Source organism: Pteropus medius, unplaced genomic scaffold (assembly GCF_902729225.1).
Source record: "Pteropus medius unplaced genomic scaffold, Ma_sr-lr_union100, whole genome shotgun sequence".
Lineage (NCBI taxonomy): Eukaryota > Metazoa > Chordata > Mammalia > Chiroptera > Pteropodidae > Pteropus > Pteropus medius.
This window is the reverse complement of record NW_024349800.1, coordinates 34,338,272-34,362,976: the sequence shown is the minus strand read 5'-3', so window position 1 is coordinate 34,362,976 and position 24,705 is coordinate 34,338,272. Positions and strand designations below refer to the sequence as shown.

General features: G+C 40.6%; 1 protein-coding gene and 1 pseudogene across 1 annotated transcript in view; both read right to left on the bottom strand.

Moving 5' to 3' along the window:
• LHCGR (luteinizing hormone/choriogonadotropin receptor) overlaps positions 1-4,435 on the bottom strand; it is a 52,029-nt gene extending 47,594 nt beyond the window's left edge. The window contains exon 1 of the mRNA XM_039888120.1: positions 4,282-4,435. Within this exon, the coding sequence (XP_039744054.1) occupies positions 4,282-4,433 (152 nt within the window). The 5' untranslated portion in view covers positions 4,434-4,435. The remainder of the gene's footprint in view (positions 1-4,281) is intronic.
• A 12,329-nt stretch (positions 4,436-16,764) lies between these two features.
• LOC120622530 (uncharacterized) lies at positions 16,765-16,883 on the bottom strand (annotated as a pseudogene).
• Between the last annotated feature and the right edge of the window lie 7,822 nt (positions 16,884-24,705).

The window sequence follows — 24,705 nt, the reverse complement described above, 5'->3', positions numbered from 1 at the left end:
AACCTTATTCTGTGCTTTTCTAGTCTACTGTAACCTGTGGTCCTTCTACCTGGACTCTTCCCTTCTCTCCTTCAAGGTTCAGCATCATGACCCTTGGCCTGTGAAGTCTTCCTTTAAAGTTTTCAGACCATAGTGATTGATCTACGCTCTGATTTCTTTAAGGGCCTTGTTGCCTCTCTTCCCCCGCCCCCCACACCAGTCTCTTGGGCGTGTTTCCACTGTACTGTGGGCTCCTCAAGGCTGGGACCATGCCCTCTCCTGCACATCCCTCTACAACTTTGAACACTATTCTGGACCCAGATTTCCACTAAAGGTGGAAGAAGGAGAAAGACATTCAGGAAAGATGTCAGGATTCCAACATCTTCCTGTGACACTGGAGTCATGGATACAGCACATTTTATTCTTCCAACGTATCTGGATCATGTCTTATAATAAAATCTAAAAGTTTAATCTCTGTTCTGTAGGAACAACATGCAAAAAATAAATTGCTGTAATTATTATTAGTGTTTTTCTTACTAACAGATTTTTTAGGAGCTGTTTCTGTCTCAAGCAAATCAGCCTTTCTGTTGTCATAGAGACAAAGATCTTTATATAACTGTGGGCAAGGTGAGTTTTTTTCCCCTCTCCCTTCCAGTTGTCTGGAACTAATAAGAAAAGGAAAGCAAATTGTTTAAATCAATTTTTTCTATTAGTTTTTTATTCCTCCATTAAAATGAGTGAAAATGTGGGAGGCTATTTTTTGTATCATATTTGATTTTATTTTAAAAATTTTTAATTTTTAATTATTTTTTTCTTTCTTGTTTAGTGTCACATTTTAGATTTTAAATATATAAGTTTTAATAAAACGTTGAAAGGGTGGAAAGATATGAACAATTGAACTATGCCATTTTCAAAATTTGCAGGCGGTAGGCTTGTCAATGAGAAGCAATCGCAATCTAAAGTCCTTTTTTTTTTTTAAACCGAATAGTGAACTTTAGTTGGAGGTCTTAAAAGACAGGACTACCAAGGCATAAATGATTAAAACATAAACTAGCATCTCCTGAGAGATGATGACGCATTCTGAGGTTGTCTGTGGTACCTGCTTCCTCCATCCTCCAGAACCGAGTGCTCCTCTTCTCTCTGCACAGTCAAATCCTGTGGATAACTTAGTGCAAGACCACATCTCTCTCGTCTAGAAGCCTTACCTCATAATTTCAGCTCTCTTCTTTTTACGAGCTCCTGATAACTTGTCACTCATAGCATTTGTCTATCTTGTAATTACTGTTTACATTTCATTCATTCATCATTAAGAAAAGAGGACTTTAGCATGAACTCATTCACTTTTCCTGTCCTTCGCCTCAATGTTGGATTATACCTTTATCCAACTGCCTTCTTTCTCCAGGACCCAGAACTCTCTCTACTTTTTCTAAGATTAATACCTCCTCTGTGATCCGAGACTGATACTCTCCTCCTACCCACGCTGAGATCCTACCCCATCAAGTCTTATTCCTTCCCATCCCTTGTATTGTCAGTGTCTGTCCTCCATGGATTCCTTCCCCTATTCTTCTTTGAAGAAGAAAAAAAAAACTTTTCTTAATCCTGTTCATTTTCCATATGTCTCAGAGTTTGGGGTTTCAATTTGATCATAGCTGCCTTTTGCAATAAATAGGTATTATGTATGTGTGTATAGGGGTAGGGGATGGGGAATGGGGAATTGTATGGCAAAGGAAGTTTAAAACATACTTCTTACTTTCTAGAAGGTTATACCCTCTGTGGAGAGCAATACCTTGGTCCTCAAACTTTAGCATGCATCAGAATCACCTGGGGAGTTTGTTAAAACAGACTGCTGTGCCACACCCCCAGAGTTTCTGATTCAGTAGATTGGGGCTGGGGCCTGAGAGTGTGCATTTCTAACATTTCTCAGGAACGCTCATGCTGCTCATCTGGGACCACATTTTGAGGAACATTGCGTTAAAGTTACTACCTTCCTATTCCTTCTTACGCATCTTTTTTGTCATATGGATGTTGAAATCATCATATCATGCTGAAAAGTTATCCTGTTTTGACCTTTATTGGCACTATCTCCATAGTGTTCTCACCTGAAGGATCAGCTCATCTTTCAATTGTCTGGTCCTCAGGAAGCCTGATCTTGTGAGGGTCAGCACGCTTATTGACTAAGAGGTCTAAATGTCTAGGAGGAGATGCTCCTGGTGTGGATGCCAAGGTAGTACATGTGAAGGGAGGAAGTCAAAGATTCTCCAGAGTCCCACAGGAATGGCAAAGGGCTTCAGAGCCTGGACAACTAGCTTCTTTTTGGGAGTGGGACTAGCCAGCTTCAGCATGCTAGCAGTATTTATATTGTGCCTGCTTCCCACCTCTACCCCCAAATCTAGTCAGCCTTTTAAAATCTTTTTGAGGGGCTAGGCTTCTCTAAACTGTGCTGTGGAGCAAGAAGAGGATTTGTTTTGTTTTTTTTTTTACATTGGTCTTCTCCAGGGACAAGATACATTCCTGAGGCCACCATGGGTGTGGCAGGAGGAACTATTGAGGGACCTCAGTGAAAAGCTTAATCTAAAAGGAGGTGCGACTTGGTCTACCCATTCCTGCCTCCCACCAGGGGGTTCTCCACCTGTGCCAACTTTGGAGAAGCTGGGAAAAAATTATATACATATATAAAGGGGGAGGGTTAATTTTCTTACTAAGAAAATTAACTATAAAATATAAAAAGATAATTAACAGATGAAGTGTCATCTTTGCTACTCCATAGCTATGGGCCTTTGGGTAGGTTATTCCATCTCTTTGGATCTCAGTGTCTTGTAATCTGTATGATGAATACCAGGCGAGTGAGAAAGACTGTTAGTGGCACAATCATTCATAAGAGCAAGATGAGAAAGAGGCTTGTCAGAGAAGGACAAGGGCTGGGACGTGGAAGGCAGGTTCCATGGATTTGTTGATTGACTGAAACAGATTCTATCAGCATGGTCCTCACCTTCAGGGAATTGAGCCGACAAGATAATTAATGGAAAGTAATTAATATAAACCCCTCAACCTTTAAACTGTATCTGTCAACCACAAATATTCCTGAAGTCCACTAACTCTTCCAGGGGAGAAGTTCAGGCCCTCAGCAGGGAGGGGATCCCCTCTGTGAAGCTGGCCTCTGACAGACTGCTGGGGGCCCAAGGAAATTAAGGGGAGGGGTGTCTTTTCCTCCCTCAGCATGGAATTCCATCACCTCTAATCCTTAGAACATAACCAAGACCTCCACCAGCCTGGCGCCTTTTGGATACCATTACAGTACTACTCTTCTTTCCCTTTCTTTTTTAACAACTGTATGGAAGTGTGATTCATATGGCATAAAATCTACCCATTTAAAGTATACAGTGCTATGGTTTTTAGCATATTCATGGAGTTGTGCAACCATCACCATAATCTAATTTAGATAATTTTTGTCACCTCAAAAGGCCACATTCATTAGCATGGCAGCTACAAATCTATTTTCTGTCTACCTGGACATTTCATATAAATAAAATTATGTTATGTGTGGCACCTTTTTCTAAACTGAAGAAAGGAGACTTAGTGACACTGATATACTAATACTAAAGGCTCCTCCTTCTCTTGACCCCATCATTTCAGCAAACAACTTCCTCCACCTGCTTGCTGATCACCTCTTAATCACCTCTGTGAGTGTAGAGGCAGTGGTGCTGTGCCAGGGGTGGGCTCAAGGCTTTTCATTGATTAGGCAATCAGACTGAAATGCAAGTATGCCTGGGGCTTGTATACTCTTTAAGGTGTAGGTGGGCAGTGGTTAGGAGAGGCAGCTCCCCACCAGTCTCTGTTGAATGACCAGATCACCCTTGGCCACAGGGCGTGAACACCCTTTTCTGGAGGACCACAGGATGCCAGAGGTCACAGTAACTTTCTCCAACCTGGCTGGCCCAAGGCTCAAAGACCACGCAAGACTTCTCTGGGCAGAGACAGCTGCACCCCTTCCAGCAGCGGCAGGGTGCAAGGCCTTCCCCTGCGGCGTCTAGGCAGTTCCACACCTGGCACCAACACAGAAGAAAGGGCGAACCTGGGGCGCTAGGAGCTGGAGGGTGCACCACCAGGTGGGGCCCAAATCCAGGGCGTGGCAGAGAATGGTAAAGACAGCCCCCAAGTTTTGGCTTCTCATCACCTTAAAAGGTGGAGTTGATAGGGTAAAGTGTCTTTCTCCAAGCTTCCAGAATAAAGGGGCCAAAAAGTCGAGAGGCAAGGTGACCGGGAATGAGCTAGGATCCCGGATCCGGGGCACCGCGTACTCACAGTCGGGTGAGGCCGGCCCGTGGGCCAGGGCAGCGCAGGGCGCCGTCGGGCGGGCAGCTGCAGGGCTCGGGGCAGAGCGCTCGTGGCAGTGACAGCGGCAGCAGCAGCAGCAGTCCCGGCAGCGGCCGCAGCGCCGAGGACCGCCACCCCATGGCGGTAGAACCTGAATGCGGGCTCTTGCGGCTGGGCTGGGCGGGTGCCTTGGACAGCCCCGGAGTAGGCCCGCGCCCCTCTCCCCGCCCCTTGGCCCTCCTCCCATAGGGCGCTGAGTCTCTGCTCTTCCTGGACATGGCACAGTGTTCAGTGACCCCATCACTTCTTTACTGCTGCTTTCCCTGGACTGCCCCGTCTCTGCATCTGCAGATAGCCCTAGTTCTAGGAGGTACACTGTGCTAATGGTGCTTGCTTTGGATAAGGGGGCGGGGAGTTCTGAGTTCTCGTCTTGGCTCTGCTGAACTATGAGTGTGAAGGTGAGTGAGTTGTGTCACTTCCTGAACCCCTTATTTCATCTCTGGGAGGGGCAGCCAGATACTATCCAAGCCCACATCAGAAGGGGTGAAAGTGCCCAGCTCAGAAACTTCTCTTTTTCATTCTCAGCCTTAAATCCATTCTTTCTGCCCTACCATCTCCCTCCACACTACAAGTAATCTCTGTCCTCCCAGTCATTTCTCTGTATTCTCTTGGTAGTGACCGCCTTCTTCTTCCTTATATTATAGTGATTTGAGCCTGTTCTATATTTCCACTATAGATTGTGAGGTCCTAGAGAGCAAAATCCAGTTCAAATTTATTTTTGTATTCCTTCTGGCTTCTACATGGTAAGTCCTCAATAAAGATTTGTTGAACGAATGAAACTGCTATACTACACAGCAGTTACCCCAGTGGGAGGCCCAGGATAGGCTAGATCTGTGGCAGATGCTCTCCCTCACCTCATGTCTAAGCTTCAGAATGAACTAGTAGGTGTTACAACCAGAAAAATGATGTCCTGAGAGGTTCCATGACTTCCCCTTAGTCATACAGTGCGTAAGTAGCAGAAACCTATTTGAACTCATGTCTGTCACCGCTTTTCCTCACAAATGTAAAAAATTACTATATGATTTACATACCAAGGACTTGGAAAGGAGACAAAAATTTATGGTAAACCTGGGGATGCATAATTTCCCCTATTCGACTTAATCATTAAAACACTTCTTTATCCCTCCTTCCAAGGATTTGGATTCCGGAAATCCTAGAAGTCTTTCTGGACTTTGAGTTCTGGGAAGATCCCTAAGTCTCTACAGATAGAAAGTAAAAACAGATTTCTTTTTTTTTTCCTATTTTGAAGCCCTTGTCCAAAGAAGGTGGATTTTTTTTTTTAGTTATTAAAAAAAAAGTTGGCTTTGCTAGATGACAACATTGTGTTAGATGGCATGAAAACAGAGCCTATGTCTATATGATTGTCTGTCAAAGGCTCTGTTTTCCTTTTCCTTATTCCATTAGGTAAACTCCTGGTTGTCCATCAAGACTCAGCCCAATGCCATTTCCACTGTAAAGCTTTCTCTGACTCAACCTAGCTGAGTAGTTGTGGCTGTAGTACCTGATTCTATAGAGTAATAAAATGCACTGTGATTATGGCTTTGGTTTTGTTTCTTCTTATTCATTTATTTTAGTATCACTAGGGCATGTCATAGCTTCTAGCTCCTACTGAGTACTCAGTATATATTGTTGAATAACAGAATAAATAAATGAAACCCGCATGTAGACCTATAGCACATACTCAATAAATCATCTGAGAAGAACTAACAACCTTGCTTGATTTGTTCTCAATCACACTGGGTCTATCTAGATAGGTATCAAGTAATTACCCCTGACCATTCTGGGGTCACATTTTCCTTCCTCTTTTAGTTTTGTCGGATTTTGCTAGTGAAGTTGGGATAGCCCTGGGCTTTTCAAAAACTTCTACCATGTAGCCTGAATTGCAGGAGAGAAAGAATGAATAGCTCAAGGTGGCCGAATGGCATTTATTTCAAGTTTTATGTTTTATGTGGCTTTTTTTTTTTTTTTTAAACTCCACAGCCTATCTGTTACATAAAAAGAATGGTCGCCCCCACCCACCCCTGAAGAACCATTTGATTCTGTGCTTGGGTATTTTTGGGGACTACTTAAACTCCAGTAGGAGAAGGATTGAGCAGTTAGGACACCTGGATTTTCCTTCCTTTTCTGTCGTCAACCGTGTGACTGGTCTTCAATTTCTTCATCTGTAGGGAGAGGGGTTGGAGTTCACAATCCCTAAGGCTCTTCTAGCTCTAAAATGCGCGGCCTTTGTGAGCAGCTCTTATTATATTGCTGGTGGAAGGAGTTGGATTGTGTATATTGATTTCTTAGTGCTTGTGTTGGGTTGTAAATAAAGTCCCGTTTATGAAGAGGTAATATTCATTTGAAAGAAAACTTGTAACTGTAATGAGTTTTCATAAAATTTTTCTCTCTCTGATTAATTTCAGTTGGATCTTTATCACATAGATTCTTGCAATGTACCTATTATAACAAAATCACATTGAATTGTTTGTTATTATCACAATGGAATTTACTCATCATACTCCTTAAATTGACCTGTTTAGGATGAATATTTTTAAATCTGAAGAACTTCTATGCCATATAACTATGCTTATAGTTACTTTTGTCACAGAACTTCCAAAGACTATGACCCACAAGGATTACTAATTATAGTTTACTGACAAATGAAAGTTCATGGAATTCACAAGAAGTTTATTCTGCCTTAGAGATATAAAAATATCTGACAATACAACTCAGAAATCCTAATAAAATTCTCCAAAATTCTAGAACATGGGTTCTCATATTTTAAGGTGCAGAAGTATCATTTGGGAAGCTTAAAAACAGATTCCTGGGAAACTTTCTCTAATGAGATTCCTGTTGAACTGATATGGAGTCCCGTCTAGGCATATGCATTTTAACAAGCCCCCATGCAATTTTGATGTATGCAGTTCCCAGAGCACAACTTGTGAAACAATAAAATGGAAATTGTAGAATTAAATTTGCCTTATGAAGACAAAGCTCAAGAATCCTTATTAAGGACTGCGAAGTCTAAGAATTTTGACCCATTGCTAAAGAAATCTGGTGTGTGTAAGCATATTCATACAGATAGTATTGTGTGTATGTGTGTAAAATCGCTTCATTGGTTAAGCAATCAGTTTACTTATTTTAGTTTTTTTTTTTTTTGGAGATGAGCAATTTCATAAGCTCATAGATTTTCTTTATGCTTTACTGGATGAAAACTCAATAGTACTTGATGTCACACTAAGACATTGGAGTTGGAAGAAGTCAGTAAAGTAATGAAAAAAACCTCAAGTAGAATAGGTAAGATTTTCTGATTCTTTAATACATATCCTGTTAGTACCATAACTGATTATTTTTCCCTCTTGAAAGCAGTGGTTTTACCTTTCCCTCAGAAGAAAAGGTGAATGTAGAGCAGAAAATAAAAAATGTGTAAGAAAAGAAAAATACAGTTACACCTGTGAGCTGTCTACCTTGCCACCTGGAACGAAAAAACAAAACAAAACGAAGAAGACAAGAAAGATTACTCCTGAAAGTTAACTCTCTGAAATTTCACGCAACCTCTATGTTGCTTTTTAGAAATTTCATCTTCCATTTCACTGTGTGAAATTAGAGATGTGATCAGCTGTGCCACCTCCAACATTGCCCTAAGGTTCCTGTGGGCCTTAGGAGGAACTAACTCAAAGCTGCAAGCTAAGGGGCACCTGGGCCCTAGCCTTAGGTATAGGTCTGAGAATGGAGGGTTAAGGCTGGTTGGGGTGTGAAAATCTTCTAAGACTGCCTGAAAGAGAGCCAGAGAAGGGGCCTTGCCTTTTTGGTCACATTGCTGGGAGGATGTGAATGAATGAGGACTGCTGTCCTTGTCTCATGGAAAAAGCCTGCCTGTTCTGGCAGTGGCTAAAACTACAGAGAGGAAAACAGAGATGAGAGACAGAAGGAAGTAAACAGAGCCCGAGGCCAGTACCTCCCTTGGACTGCCCAAGTAATGAGCCAATACATCCCCTCTTTTTCTTAAGCTAATTGGAGTTGAGTCTCTCTCACTCATAATACAAATTCTTAATCTCTACTATCAGCCTTGCTTTGACCTTTTTTTCTTTGCCTACTTCCCCCTTTCCTTCTCAGGAAAGAAATAGGGCTTTTCTATTCTTATTCTTATCTCTGTTTTAGGATTTATCACAAACACAGTGAATTTTCCCCCTTTGATTGGCAGCATTTATCACCTGTACTTCTGGGAATAAGCTGGTGAGTGAATGAACAAATGAATGAGCGATGAATGAGTGAACAAAGAGGTAATGTCATAGAACCACATTATTCTTTTTAGAGAAGCTACATTTTTCTAAATAACTCACCAAGCATTCTTTTCATTTAGAGAAGGGCTCCTAGTAAACTGCAATCTTGGTTTAGAAATCAAATTGCAAACTAAACTGTTAGGTAGAGCCAACACAAGGAAAGACAGAAAACTTTCTGAAATAATGAAATAAATCAAGAAGGACACAGGATTTGATTTTTAAAAAACCGATGTAGAATTAATCAAAGTGCGTACCATAGTATATAGGTTGCCTGCCATGCTAATTGGCAGTATTTAGGGAAAAGGTGTCAAAGCTCCAGACATTTGGGAAAAATTGGGTTAATGTTAAAGTTCTTTCCCATAAAATTTCTCTGAACTTTTAATATGCATTTCGAATCTCCAAGAGGGCTGTAATATATGCAGGAGATTGGTGTTCCTTTAGCACATACTTTGAGAATACTGATTTTGGAATACAGGTTGAGAAAACTGACTTTAATGGCAAAGGACCCCCTTCTCTGAACCGGAAGCCAGAGCTGACCTTGGCATGGATATAGCCTACTAATGTGTGGACTTGTTGGTGATAGGAAAGATTGCCTGGATTCCTCTTTTTCTCCTTCCAGCCTTTGATGTGGACACTACAACATTATCACTACATCCTTTTAGATTAAGCATTGCCCTCTCCGGTCTTCTTTTTAAAAATGAAAATACAGCACAGGTGAGAGCACACTGATTTGATTGTATCTTCATCTGAATGTTTTGTTTTCAGAATAATTTTTGAGGACCCCTGAGTGGCGTGAAAACCCACAGTACCTAGAATTTAGGAGGTGAATGCACCTCACTAGAGAGGAGGGTGGAGTTTATAGCAAGCTTCCTCCCCTCAAGCTGTGCCAGGATATGACTTGTCTCTCGGGTGTTACTCAGAACACAGAGCTTAGGGTCTGGAGAGTGAAGAAAACCTCTGTTTTCTTCCTGGCTGCTTTGTGTGGAGGCGGTGGCCCTCTGCTCTCACCCTCCTGCTCTCATCCTGTCCCTGGGGGCAGGCGCAGTATCCAGCTCTCAGTCCCACTGAGAGACTCTCTTGCTCGAATATGGCTCCATTAGAGATGCACTGAGAGCCATTCGTCTGCTACTACTGAATACACCTGTCACATTGAATTACGCTTTCTGGACATCATGTGACATTCATACCAACAGAGAGGCCAGTCATTACCATAGGGCCTTTAAGGCTTTTATCAAATTTGAAGGAGAATCTCCTTCAAAGAATAGTTTGGAAATGGTCATCAGTACTGGATTGCACGTGTGAGGCCCAATGGAAGAATGATGCTCCTATTTCCAGCAGAAGGGAATGCAGAGGGGGCTGATTTGCAGCGATGCTGAGGGCACCTGTGAGAGACAGGCATGCTGGGAGATGAAGAGAGCTGCTGTAGATGTGTGGGGTTTGAGGTGACATCTGGCTGGAGAGGTCCAGGAGACAGCTGAAGTGCACTGGTGCAGTATACTGAGAACACTGGAATGGGAGAGACAGATTTGGTGGTTTACCCTAATGGTTTTCATCTCTTAGAATCACTTTTGGAGAGCTGCTTAAGAGGCAGATTCAGGGGCCCCATGGGGGATTCCACTTTTGCACATTTGGCTTAGGACAGGAAATGGGCATTTAAAAGGTATCTCAGGTGACTTTTTTTTTTGGAGAAGGAACCCCAGTCCACCCTCTGAGAAACACTGCTCCAGCGTGATAGATGGACACCCAGGGAGAGAGTATCTGGAGAACTGGGCTCGGACAGCGTGGTGGGACACCTGTGTGAGGGAGGTGGAGGAATGAGAGGAGCCATCAGAGAAGCTGCATGCGGCGAAACTGAGGGAATAGACTGTCCACCAAAGAAATAAGACGAACCATAGGTAAACACAGAGAAAATGTTCATTTTAACTTGAAATTAAGATATTAAACCTAAAGAAAACCATATGTATGACTTTACTTTTAAATTAGTCAAGAGAAAAGTCATTTAAAGGAAATACCAAATGGTTGAGAAATAATTGTAAAACAGTTTCTTTTATGCATTTCAAAAGATTTAAACCTTTTGGAAAGTAAGAGTAATTCCCATCTACATCCAGGTGTATGTATATACCCCTCAATCCAGTGATTCTAGAACTGAGAATTTTCTGAAGAAAATAATCGAATAGAATGAAAATGCCATGAGAATGAGGATGTTCATTATAATAGTATCTGCATGACAAATTCAGAATAACCTGAATATTCAGCAATATTACAGTGATTTAAAGAAATTGATTCACTTAGTGAAGTATTACAGTAATCTAAAATAATTTGGCTAATTTAGAGACATAGAAAATTTTGATATGTTAAATAAAAAATTTAGAATACAAAGTAATATATACAGTGTAAGTCCAAAAACATAAACACCTTCCTTGGAAGAGTAGAAAACCAAAAGTTGTTTTCTATCCCAATCCTACACCTCCTTCTCAGCTCAATGCATCATGCACTATGTTCCTTGTAACCTATAAAGCAAGGCACAGATACCAGTTGGAGTTCTGAACAGTTATAGCGTTATCAGATGGCCAAGATAGCTCTGTAACATCCTAAACCCCATCCTCACCAGCTTCATCATTAGTTTGGTTTCCAAATCTTTCTTCCTCTCTATTGAGCTTAAGATGCCATGTCTGACCCTCTGCACTTTGTATTAGTGGCTAGTCTCTATCCCCCCTGACTTTCACCTTCTGTTTAGACTCTGCTGTGACTGCCTCTCCCAGTTTTAGACAATTTCAAGTAATAACACCTCAAGAGTCCTGTTTTCACTTAATTTTTTTTTTGCATCAAAGTAATGTTTCTGCTATAACAATCCAAATGGCTTAAACACCTACTTAACATTGAAAAGTCTAATATTTTCTCATATTCCTCCCCTATCCACAGCCCTGTCATTTGCTTTAGTTCTAAATAAATATTTTTATTGCTACCTGTCTTATTGCTATCTGTTTAAATTGCTTTGTAACAAATTACCACAAACTAAGCAACCTGAAGCAACACTTTCTTGTTATTGCACAGTTTCTGTGGGTCAGGAATTTGGGCCTGGCTTAGTTGGTGGAGGGTAGGCAGGATTGGGAGAAGATCTGGTGGCCTAATCTCTGTGTATAGACTATCAACCCAAAAATCCAGTTTTAGCCCCACATTATACCCCTTCACCTTCTTCAATAAGTTGCATCTCTAAATCCTGAGACTTCCTAGATCTGCTAGTGGAATTGGCTCAACACTTATCAGCATTCCTTCCTGCTGGGCTCTGGGTCACACTGCTTATAGCAGTTACTGCTCCTCTATCTGCTTCGTTGTCTTCCAAATATTTGTTGAAATCTTTCACCTGCAGTTATGCATTAGTCTGGGTCTTCCAAGAAGTATATTCCCAGATGATAATAAATGTGCAAAGATTTGATTAGGGAACTGCCTTTGTGAGAGAAAATGAGAAAGGATCTATATAAGGCCGAGAGAGCATCAGACTGAGACGGGAATGAAGGAGAGATGGAAAGAAGGCTGGGTGGGAGCATCCCAGACCACAGGGCAATCTAAGGCTATTCAGCGAGTAGCCTTAGATTGCCCTGTGGTCTGGGATGCTCCCACCCAGCCTACTTTCCATCTCTCCTTCATTCCCATGGCAGGAGTCCTTGAGCCAAAGAGAGTTGGTGGAGGAGTCCTGTGTGTCCTGGAAATAGGTCTGCCTTAGTTCCCTGCCATGCTCAGTCATTAGTTGGGAACAGTCCTAGGGTAGCGTGACCTGGGTGGAAACTCAGCCATGATTTCAGGTGGATTTTAGAGCCCAGCAGCAGGGGCCCTTGGTCAATTACACTCCTACAGATGGAGGCCTGAGCAGTTTCATGGCTGCTATAAATAATTTCTTCTATCATTCCCTTTATACGATGTATTCCTTTATTTTTGATAGTGGTGGAGGGAGGATGCATTTGGCTTTTTTTTTGTTGTTGTTTGTTTGTTTTTTTTAATCCTTACTAAATTTTAGTAGTATTTAGGAAAGCAAAGGAAATAGATGGGTATAGTTCTGTTCATATTTTTCAAGCATTTAAAATAATTTTCTTCCAAATTTATGTACTGTCGTGTATTTATACTTTTAAAAAAAGTTTAACATAAAAAAAGAAAAAGGTGATCAGAAATGTCATATGTAGAAAGCTGGAGGAGGATGGAGCCTGAGAAAAGGTTATGTGACTTGCTAACTAGGAGGTCACTGCTGAGCTTATTGCTGGTTCCACAGTTTTAGGGTAAAAGCCAGCTTGAAAGAAACTGAGGAGTGAGGAGGTGTAGACAAGTCTGTTAAGGAGTCTGGTGGCAAAGGGAAGAAGAGGAAGAAAGAGTTAACTTAGCAGTGAGCTGGATATAGGGAAGAGAGATACTTACAGGTTCATTAGTAGATATAAAAAGGGGCCAGAATGAAGGGAGAAATAGGGAATGCAAATAAGAAAGGACATCAGGAACATGGTCTAAGAGGCAGGAAAGGGGATAGGATCGAGTATTCAGGTGGAGGGCTAGTTCAGAAAGCCGAAGGGTACCTCTCCTTCAGAGATGAGCAAAAGAGAGAGGGAGGCTCAGACATAAAGAAATGTTTTAGAGGTGTATCTGTTGAGATTGCTTTTAGCTGCAAGAAGCAGAAAATTGAGTGCTATGTCTTAAGTAAGTAGGGATTTAGGACATTAGCAGTCCAGAACTAGTATGACAGCAATAAGATGCTGCCAAGGACTCAAGATCCTTCCATCTTTCTACTCCATCTTGCTCCACTAATGAATGAATGAATGAATGAATGAATGAGCAAAATATGGAGAGATTACTATAATACTCCCATTAAGACTTCTCTTTTTCAGTGAAAAACAATCTCAGTGACCAAACCATGGCTATTTGTTCAAATAATCTGGTATATTAACAAATTAAATATCACATTGCTTTTTAAAAATACATTAATGAGGTAAGGAAAAAAATCTAGATTCTATAATGTTTACTAAAATAAAACCTTAAAACAATATAGGAACATTTTTTGCAATTATGAAAAATTATATCTGTACAATATTAAAGTAAGGAGAGACCATTGTATCTTGATAGTTTAGATTTTATGGTGAAGAGGGCAGAAATTTTTCTTTTTTGATGATTCTGTTTATATTTCACTATAAAGTTGTTAATATATAATTAAAAAATTAAAATTCCCATGTGGAACATTCCTGAGCTCCTGTAGAAGAAATGCACTCCAAAAACGCAAGCACGGTCATCAAAATATTATCACATCGTAAATGCACATACAAGGATGGTTATTATTTTGATACTAGTTAGGTTGCAGTTTGAATGTTGGTATCATTGAAATTTCTGTGAATCTGCTTATAGCAATCAGCCTGCAGTGGGGACTAACAGGTTTTCTGGGGATGAGGGAGGGGTGGACCTCGTGGTGACACCTACATAGTTTTTGAAGGTCTCTTCCCCAAATATCTACCTTCTACACAGGTCTGAAATTCTTCACCAGAATGATATCCAGTCAAGGTATCAATAATTAATATAACGAGATGGATTCTTTAACTAGGAACTTTGTGAAAACCATAAAGAAATTAGTTGACAATAATTGAACTCACATATAATTATGAGAATTATGTGTATTTTAGTATATTGTTAGTCTACGTATACCTTTACACAGCAATGAGATATGGGTTTGGAGTGAGATTCTTGAATAAATTTCAAGTTGCTCTTTTTAAGAAAACATAAAATCTTTATCTCTAAGAAAACAGTCTTCTTTTTGGTCTGCTCTATACTTTTCTTCTCTAAGTGTTTCCAAATATCCTGATTCTATAGGAAGTGGCTTACTCTTATCCTACACAGTCTGCTCTGGGGTGGTCATTTTCGTATATTGATACTTGTATCATTTTTCTTCAGCTAGCTTTTGGTTTTTGCATCGGCAAATGTTCCAAGTTTGTTTTAAGTATCAATTGTCATTAATATTGAAGAGGATGTTTTTGCTTTCTTCCACACACAATGATCTACCCCTGTCAACTTGTTACTGGAAAAGCTCTCTTTTGTCTGTGATGGCACAGTCTTTCGCCTACCTAGTATCCCCTTCTTTTAGTAGCAGCCCTCTGACTTTCTTTTAGAACTCTCTGTCCCCTCTTCAATGTATTTGGTGAACCTATTGACCCAAATGTTCCTTGGTTCTCAGCTCTAACCCAAGAGGTAGTGAGTCCATGACCTTGGTTAGGCCCAGCAGACTATCCCCTTGGAGTTTAGTCTTTGGTGAATGACTTGTCAACAGAGGTGTCCAGAACCAAGTCATTCTTCTTTCATCTGTGAGATTCTAACTGAAATTCTTGGAGCTCTTCTTTTCTTGTCCTTCTTGAGGACTGCTTGTTCAAATCTTCCTTCAGTGCTAGGACATTAGCCAATGTTCTGTTGTCCTAATTATTTTGTCTATATAGTTTTAGAATCAGTTCAATTGCTTACAACCAAATACCCCAATTTTTCTTTTCACATGTTGTCTTTTCTGTTCTTTGCATCATTGGCCAAAAGTGGAAAGGACTGCTTCCTACTCCCCTTAGCAAGCAGATTGACTCCCTAATGTGTTCTGAGTAAGAGATTGCCTGACTTGTCTTGGTGAGCTCCTTTAAGAGACTCTGATGAATGCCGTGGAGAGCAACAAGAGGGGTGAGACAGTGATTTTCCTCAGACTCTAACAAGACACCAGGACTGGGAAGGGGCAGCGAGAATGCCTGGCAAGGGCTTGGGCTCAATGACGTGAGAGCCCCTTACCAAAAGTAGTGGCAAGATTTCAGGGTAGGGCAAATTATGAACCTAGAGAGCTTGACTTTAGGCCCATTGCTCCCAATGGCAGAAATTCCTTTTCTCCAGGCTGAGCAGTTGGCTGGGATAATGAGAATGTTCACAGTGACCATGGTGGGAGGAGAATAGAGGCCCTTACTCTGATTTTCTGAGCACCATGGAAGCCTACTGGATTCTGGGAGCGACTCTGAGGAGGAATGAGACCCCAGTAATGCCTGAGATTGAAATTCTTGCAAGTTTAGGAAGATGAGAATGCAAAATGGAAATTAATTTGATTTAAGGAAAATAAAGTAGATTTTTTTTGCATGTCTCAGTTTGTAGATCTAGATTCATAAGGGCTATAAGCCCTTAAAAAATTCTTATCCATAGATTATTAAGTGCATTGAATGTCAGTTCTACCCCAAACACTAGCAAGATTCTCTGTGGGTAAAGCAAAGACATACAGGGTTCTGCCCCAGTCTTCCAAGAGCATGCAGCCTAGTTGGAGAGAGATGACTCACATAGGCAGGAAGAAGTTAGGATACCCTTAAAAGAGATAATCATCAGTGTTTGACAATAATTTAAGAGTTGCCACTTGTGCTTATTGGCAAATGAGTGACCTGGTCAATAAACAGTATGAATTCAGTGACTGTAGCATCAAAGGAAAATGGGAGAAAAAAAGTAATTTAATGCTTTTTGTCCCAGTAGGGGTGAATTTGCAGGGTTGCTTGTCCTGAAAAGGAACAGTTTGTTCCTGCAGGTCACCACTTCCCAGGGAGCCCATGCTCTGCCAGCTTGTGGTCTCAGTGGTCCCCCTTCCAAGGTGAAGGTCAGACTGACTGTAATAGCCTGCAAAAACCAAGCAGGCTGATAATGTGCTTAAAGATGTTTTCTGCTTGTCTTTTTTATCTGTCTTCCCAAAGACAGCACTTGTCCCGGTCAGTGTCAGAGGAGCTTATGTTCCTTTTCAGCAATGAGACCCAGAAGACAAGGGATTGCTTGGGGATTAGAAGAACTGAGTGGCTTTGTGTATTAGGGACATGGTACTCTTTTTCCACGCCAATATTCAGCACAAGGTTGTTTGAAAGCTTTGCTTAAAAAATCTCAAGTTATAACCAACTTGGAGCTCTGGGCTCTGATGTAGGCAAGATGAAGAGATCAGATGAAGTTCCTGAGAGCCCCAAGCTGTGAGGTTGGATGGATGGGGAAGGGATTTGAGTATCATGATAGTGCTGAGCATGATGGTTCAGGGTGTTCTTATTTTTATTTGTTTAGGTGAGGCAACCCTTGCTTGACCTCACAGATTGCAATGACCTTGTCAGCTTACATTTCTTTATTTTTTTATTTTTTATGCCTACAGCACCTGGTCTTCCTAGTCAGTCTCCCATCCAAGTACTAACCAAGCCTGATCCTGCTTAGCTTCTGAGATCAGATGGGATTGGGCTTGTTCAGGGTGGCATGGCCATAGACTCCAGGGTGTTCTTAGATGACATATAACTTCCTTTTGGAGCTTGGTTTTACTATCCGTAAAATGACCACAAGAATATAAATAGAGCTTTAATCAAAACTGAACACAAACATCTAAATATCCTACATTAACAAATTAAGGAGCAGTCATTCACTTTATGAAAAGGATTGTCCCTTTTATAAGAATTCACAGTAAAATCTATTTACAGGGAAGTTGCCTTTCATTTAAAAGTGGAATTTGGTTTGCAAAATGTGATTGCATTTTCAGCTTTTAAGGAAAATATCAGTTGCATAAAGGGAGTTCTGCATATCTTGCTCTATTCCTTCTTCAGCCCTTCACCCATCTCTTCCTCTCCCCATGAAAATTGTGAAGATAATGTTTACATGCTGCTCAACAGATGTTTAAGATCTGAACTGAAAAATCTAAATTGATGTTAGACTCCTTAGCAAAGATAAACTGGAGCTTATCCTCCAGTGGCTTCTGGACAGGCAGTGGACCTTGGTTCTGGTCTAGGCTTTGCCTCTTAAAGAGGTGGACAAGTCTTGGAATTATAGAGCCATTGTGTTGGAATGGAATTAGGGGTCATCTAATCCAACTTTCTTTTGCTAAAAACATTTCATCTACAATATCCCTGACTGATGAGTATGTAGTCTTTTTATTTTCCAAACCTCAGTGCATCCATTTGTATGATGAGGGGAATTGATCTTCGATTTCAATTAGGGCCCAGGGTGGGAGTGGGAGGTTTGAGGAAATAGAGGCCAGGACTCTGAAGTCTAACTGCAATGATATCACGATCTAACAGAGGCTAAGCTCTAGATTTAGGATCTTAATAAGAACTCTTGAGGAATTAAACTCTATACATTCCATCCCTCCTCTTCACAGGGCCGTCCTCCTCTGATCAATAGTAAGGAAAAGTTCTGAGACCCTGAGACACTTGCAGTCTGACCTGGAGCTGTGAGCAGCTCTACCTCTACATTTTTAAAGGAAGATGAAGTCAGGATGTTACATGAGCTCTTTCCATGCTTCAGCTGAGTATCATTCCAAGGTTGAGCAGCCTCACTGGCCTCTTCTCCCTGGCTTCAGGCTCTCTGTCCTTGTCTTCCCCCTTCTACCCACCCCCAACAGTTATTTATTTATTTATTTCTTCAACAGCATGAAAACCTCAAGGGCGTGCGGTTGGGTCTGGCTGAAATCTGCTGAGTGTTTACAGGGTTTATCCAAGGAATAGCCCTTGGGTCACTGTCATGGCAATTTTGATAATCCCGACAGGGTGCAAATGTGGTTGTCCAGGGAAATTTGAGAGTGCTTCCCATTCTCTAGCTTCAGTCACTGCTTGGGGCAAATGGAGTTTACTTACTTTTTTTTGCAATCTATGTGCAAAAAAGAGTACTCAAAAATTTAGTTATGAAAACCCTGGACTGCAAATTTTTTATCAAAAACTTCATCTGGAGTGAGAAAAAGACTCTGTAAGGGCTGAACGAGTCACTGGTAGCATTGGACAAATAGGCCATTTCTGCATAACTGCATTGCTTCTTTATTGTCTATTAACATGTCTATTTACCCTCTCCAATACCACTGCCCTTGCTGTACTTAGATCTGGATTATGAGCTTATCAAGGCCAGGTTTTTTTTCCCATCCATTTCTTGATGTCTCCAATGCCTTTTACTGCACCTGGGCACTTAATAGGAATTCAATAAGTCTGCTGGATGAATGAAATGGGCATAAGATGGCAGAGAGATGTGCAAGGTGACTCTTGTTGGATAGAGATTGGATGAAGGTAGGAATGAGTGGTGTGAAGAGACAGGGGCTTTCAGTCAGATGACAGGACAAAATTCAGAAGGGAATAAAGCTGGTAGTGCAGGATGAGGACACGCCTTGAGAGACAAGGCCTTAGCCTAGGCTCTTGAGCATAGACTCTATACCATGAAGGTCAATGCCAAGAAAAGAAAACATGGTGTCAAAATGAGTGGAGAACTAAAGTTGGAAAGAGCTTAGAGGCAGGGAGACCAGCAAGCAATGCGAACTTGTCTCTTTGAAAAAGTACAGAATAGAGACAGCAGTGCGAGGGGTGCCTAAGAGAGATCTGTTATTGCAGGTCTGTTCATCTGGCCAGGAGCACAGCCAGAGGAGAGAGTCAAATGCCTAAAGAGTTGGGGCCAACCTGAACACTAAATGTTCACAGCAGCATTATTCATAATAGCTAAAACGAAAAACAACCTGGATCACCATCGACTAATGAATGGATAAACAGAATTTGGTATGTCTATATAATGGAATATCATTTGGCAATAAAAATAAAACAAGTTACAGCATGGATGAACCTTGAAAACATTGTGCTAAGCGAGAGAAGCTAGTCACCAAAGATCACTTGTTGAATTATTCTATTTATATGAAATGTTCAGAGTAAGCAAATCCATAGAGACAGAAAGTAGGTTAGTAGTTGCCAGGGGCTGAGGCAGGGAAGAATTAGGAGTGATTACCAGTGTGTATGGGTGATGAATTTTGGGGTGATGAAAATGTTCTAAATTAAATGGTGGCAATGGTTGTATAACTCTGTGAACATACTAAAACCCCTGAAATTACATACTTTAAAAGGGCGAATTGTATGGTATGTGAATTATGTCTCAATAAAGCTGTTATTATAAAATAAAAGAATCAACTACCTGACCTAAGGGTTTAAGAGTCTTTTGGGCTTTGGAGGAGAGGCTGCAGGGGTTCCTGAGAATAAAAATGAGTCAACAGATCCTTCGAGCAGGTTATTAATGCTAATAAATAACGGGTATGTGCAAATCAATTTTCAAGTCTGCAAATGGCTGTCTCCTTTTTTGTTTTCCCATTTATTTCAAATGTGGGCTGGTACAAATTCAGCTTGAGTAGAGTCCACTTGATTCTGAAGGGTGCTTTACAAGTCCCCTCAGCTCCTGCTAGCTGCATGCCAGTGAAAGAACCCCAGGACTGTCTTGGGCTCTTGCTCCTTGTGGCTGGCTCACTGATCTTTATGAAGCATCTGTTTCAAGTTTCGCCTGCTTATAGCCCCTTTTTTTCTAGGGCTCAATCTGCTGCAGGACAACACCACTCTGTCTCCAAAAGGGCCCTCCTGAAGCTCTGACCCATGGTCCTTAAATCAAGTTCTGAGCCATTAGAATGAGATGCTACCATGGAAGCTGCCAATGCTGTGCTGCTAAACCAGCTCTCCCAGAAAGAGCTTAAGTAGCAAATGGCAGAGCCAGGACTAGAGCCCCCTAAAAGTGAGTGCATTTAATCACTGGACTGCCCCACTCACTCCTGAAGCACTCACATTAGTGCAGAGGATCCCCAGCTGTAAGGTCTTCAGAAATAAATGACCTAAGCCAAGACACATCTTGGACCAAGTTAAGCCAAGAAAACGGATACCATTCTAAAATATCCACTACAGCTGATTTAAACTACCAGTGTGAATGTAGAGTACAGAAGAGAGGAGTGTGATTGGCTCTTGAGAGTAGAGTGAGCCTGCTCTAGGAGCTCACCATCACTCTCAGGTCTTTTGGGCTAGTACACTCTGGTGGCTCTTTCACCTACTCTTCAGGCACATTCAGTTGGGTTTATCCTAGGGTATTCATAACACATGAAACGTTTTTACTTTCTCCCTCATATCTACTTATTTGATACTTGTGCAGGCACAGAGGACATGAATAGGTTATTAATGAGGAAATGATATACAGGTTTGGATGTGAACAAATCCCATAGCAAACTACTGATGGAGATGGAGGTTAGATTCCTGATAGATTCAAGTTTGTTTGCTCTCCTGTCAATTTTGGAAAGTACATAACTATATAGAGTAGATCCATATACATTTATGTGAGGCTTAAAGGGAAAACAGTGCATATTCTGTCTGGTTCCTAGTCTTCAACCTGGTGGAGAAACCTAAACTTTAGCATACAGTCACTTTTCTTGGGTTTACATCCTCACTGCTGCATTCTTATTAATTTTAGAACATTTCAACAACCCCCAGAAGAAACACCAAACACATTAACAGTCACTCTTTATTCTCACTTCCTCCCTCTACTGTCCTGACTAATTTAAAGTAGGTACTAATCTACTTTCTGTTTCTATGGATTTGCTTATTCTGGACATTGCATATAAATGGAATCATACAATATGTGGTTTTACTGCATCCAGCTTCTTTCACTTAGTGTAATGTTTTTGAGTTTCCTCTGTGTCACAGTGTGTATCAGCACTTTATTTTTTGTTTTTATTGCCAAATCATATTATGTTGTATGGATATACCACTGTTTATCATTCAATGGACATTTGGGTTGTCCACGTTTTGATTATTATAAGTAATGCTGCTACGAACATTTGTGTACAAGTTTTTATGTGGACATAAGTTTTTATTTCTCTTGGGTACATACCTCAGAGTGGAATTTCTAGGTTATATGATAATTCTATACTTAATCTTTTGAGGATTGCCAACTGTTTCCCATCATAGTTACACCATTTTACACTCCCACCAGTAGTGTCCGAGGGGTCCAGTTTCTCCACATCCTCATCAAACACTTGTTATTGTATCCCTTTTTTATTATAGTCATCCTAGTGCATGTGAATGAAATAGATTGCCTTGTGGTTTTCATTTTCATTACACTAATGATTAATGATCTGAACATCTTATGTGCTTATTGCCATTTATGTATCTTTGGAGAAGTATCTATTCAAATTCTTGGCCCCCTTTAAAATTGGATTATGCGTCTATTTATTGATGAGTTAAAAGTGTTCTGGATATAAGTGTTCAGATATGTCACTTGTAAATACTTTCGCCCATTCTCTGGGTTTCTTTCACTTCCTTGATGGTATCATTCATTAAACGAAAGGATTTAATTTTGACAAAGTTCACTTAATATTTTCTTTTGTTTCTGGTGTTTTTGGTGTCATATCTAAGAAACCAAGCTCATGAAGATTTACTCTTATATTTCCTTATGGGAGTTTTGCAGTTTTAGCTCTTACATTTAGGTTTATGATAATTTTTATGGATGGTGTGAAGTAGGGTACCAACGTGGATATCCAGTTATCCCAGGATGAAAGTCTATTTTTTTCCTCCACTGAATTGTCTTAGCATGCTTGTCAAAATCATTGGATCATAAATATGATAGTTTATTTCTGGATTCTCAGTTTTATTCCATTAACCTACACATTTATCCTTATGCTAGTACCACACTGTCTTGATTACTTTGTAATAAGTTTTGAGATAATTTTGTCATGAAAAGGTATTGGAGTTTGTCAAATAATTTATCTTTTGAGATGATCATGTGGTTTTTACACTTTATTAATGGGGTGTATTACATTGATTGGTTTTTTGGTGTTAAACCAAATTTGCAATTCCCTTTTGCTTTTAACTAAGACAAAGAGTAAGTTGGAAAGCTTGGCCCCTGTCTTTTATTGCTTTTTGGGATCTTGCTTGTGAATTAGGCTTGGCCTAATAGTTACTATGTATAAATATCTTGCAAAGCCAAGATTTGGGATTTATTCCCAGAAGAAACTGTGATCTGACATCTTTGTATCCTTTAAGGGGGTATTGGACTAAATGTTTATGCCCCACCCCTCACCATATGTTGAAATCCTAATCCCATTGTGAAAGTGTCAGGAGGTAGGGCTTTTGGGAAGTGATTAGGTCATGTGGTGGAGCCCTCATAGATGAGATTAGAGCATTTGTAAAAGAGACTCAGAAAGCACTCTCACCCTTTTTTTATCATGTGAGGACAGAAGAAGGGAGCTGTCTTTGAACCAGGAAGCAGGTCCTCACCAAGCTCTGAATCTATAGTGCCTCGAACTTAGACTTTCCAGTCTCTAGAACTGTGAGAAATAAATGTTTGTTGTTTAAGCTATGCAGTCTATGGTATTTTTCTTATAGAAACCCAAAGGTGCTAAGACAGGGGGCTATGAGATGGAATATCTTTTTGTCCAAGGGATCAGGAATAGAGCTGGCAGGGCTAGATATAGTGCATGGTCAAAGGTGTTGGAAATGGAAAATCATTTTTTTTTTTTCCCAGCCAAACTGTATCCAGCTTTATTAAAGATACTTTTCATAAACAATAATGGTGTTTCAGGCAGGATATGGGCATAGCTGGACTTGAGTAAGATGACAGGCAGGTGCACAGAGCCGCATCTGGGCAGGGACTATAACGGAAGGGAGAACAGGCAGACTGGAGTGGGGGACACTTGATGAAATAAGAGAGGGCAGACCCTGAGGACATGTTGTTTTAGAGGTTCCATGCCACTCACCTGGGACCGATCACCCCAACTAGGCTTTCAACATAGGTGACCCTAATCGCTCATGTACAGTGATACTGGACTTCCCTCAATATACATATCTCAGCCGCTAGGGCTCTTCCAACCCATGATACTCCCTGCTGTTACCTTCTGGGAGCTGGGATGGTTTGTGGCTCAGTCAAGGACTGGGCAGGTGGAGGTTACTTCTTCCAAGGCCTCAGGTTGTTAATGGTTAGAGCCTGCTGGATTCTAGGAGCTGGTCCTTCTACCTGGTGCCCAACATGACTGAATGAATCTAGAAAAGCATTCACTTTTCTTGACTTAATTTAGTCCACAGTACCACTTGGCTTGAGACATTTCCTTTCTGAAGGGCTTATAGCCAGGCATCATGTGACCTAATGTGAGTGTTTTATGAGTGAGTGGGGTAGTCCAATGATTAAGTGCATCAGCTTTAAAGTCAGAGAGACAAGAGCTCTGCCATTTGCTACTTACATAACCTCTTTTGAGTCATAGAAATACCATGAGTACCTACCTCTTAAGTTTTATCCAAGATATATATGGAGTTTGTAAACAATGCCTGCCCTAAGAGTGTTTGACAGCAGCAGTTGCTATAATTAATGATGGTTATGATGTTATAAATGTCCTAGCCCTTTACTCTCTTCTGATGATTATCTGACCTAGGATCCAGTGCATTTTGGAAAGTACAGTAAGTAACTTTCTAGCCTGGAGATAAAGTGGAAAACCAAAAAAAGAATGGAAACATTTATTGACAAGTTTGTGTGGATGTGCATGGAAAAATGAGCTCTTGCATTTGCAGTTGATTTAATCTCTACAGTGAAAAAAATGCTAATGAATATGATTAAATGGTTGTACTTAATACTGCAACTTAAGAGGGAAAAAAAGTCATTAGTAAGTTTATTAATACTCAAATACTCAGGCTCATTTGTAGAGGCTGATTAAAAGTAAATGTCCAAACAAAAATACTGGGTTTAAATTAATGAAAGTTGGAGCCCCAAATATTTAAGACAATAATCTGTGGCACCACAGTAAGATTAAAGTGATTAAGTTATTGTCGATATTTGAATAGAAACATGTGTATATTTTATCTTTGCCTCTCTAAATAAGAATGGGGAGGGTGGAGATTTCCAAGTTTGATACTTCAATAAAAATTTTTCATTTTTCATTTTTCTCACATTAGTAGTTTCATTCAGCAACGTTTGTTCCTTCTCTGGCAGGAGCATGGAATTTTATAAATTCTGACAGGACCTGATAGAAATGCCTCAGTGAAAACTCCTTTGAGTCAGCTCACTATCAGTTGTTCTTTATCAGCTTGCACTTTTACATGAGATTAAACACTCAGCACCAACTCACACAGTTAGATAGCAGATCCTGGCAGGACACTAGGACTCCTGGCAGAAGCATATTGCCTAATTTTTTTCCATGCTGCCCTTCAGTCACTTGCTCGGACATTAAGCATTTTGGTGCCGGCATACTTTGCTTTAAGAAATATGTTTTGTCTCAAAAATGAAATGCTAACAAATTAAATTCTATTTTAAGTTTTGAAAGGTAGCTTTCCCCTTA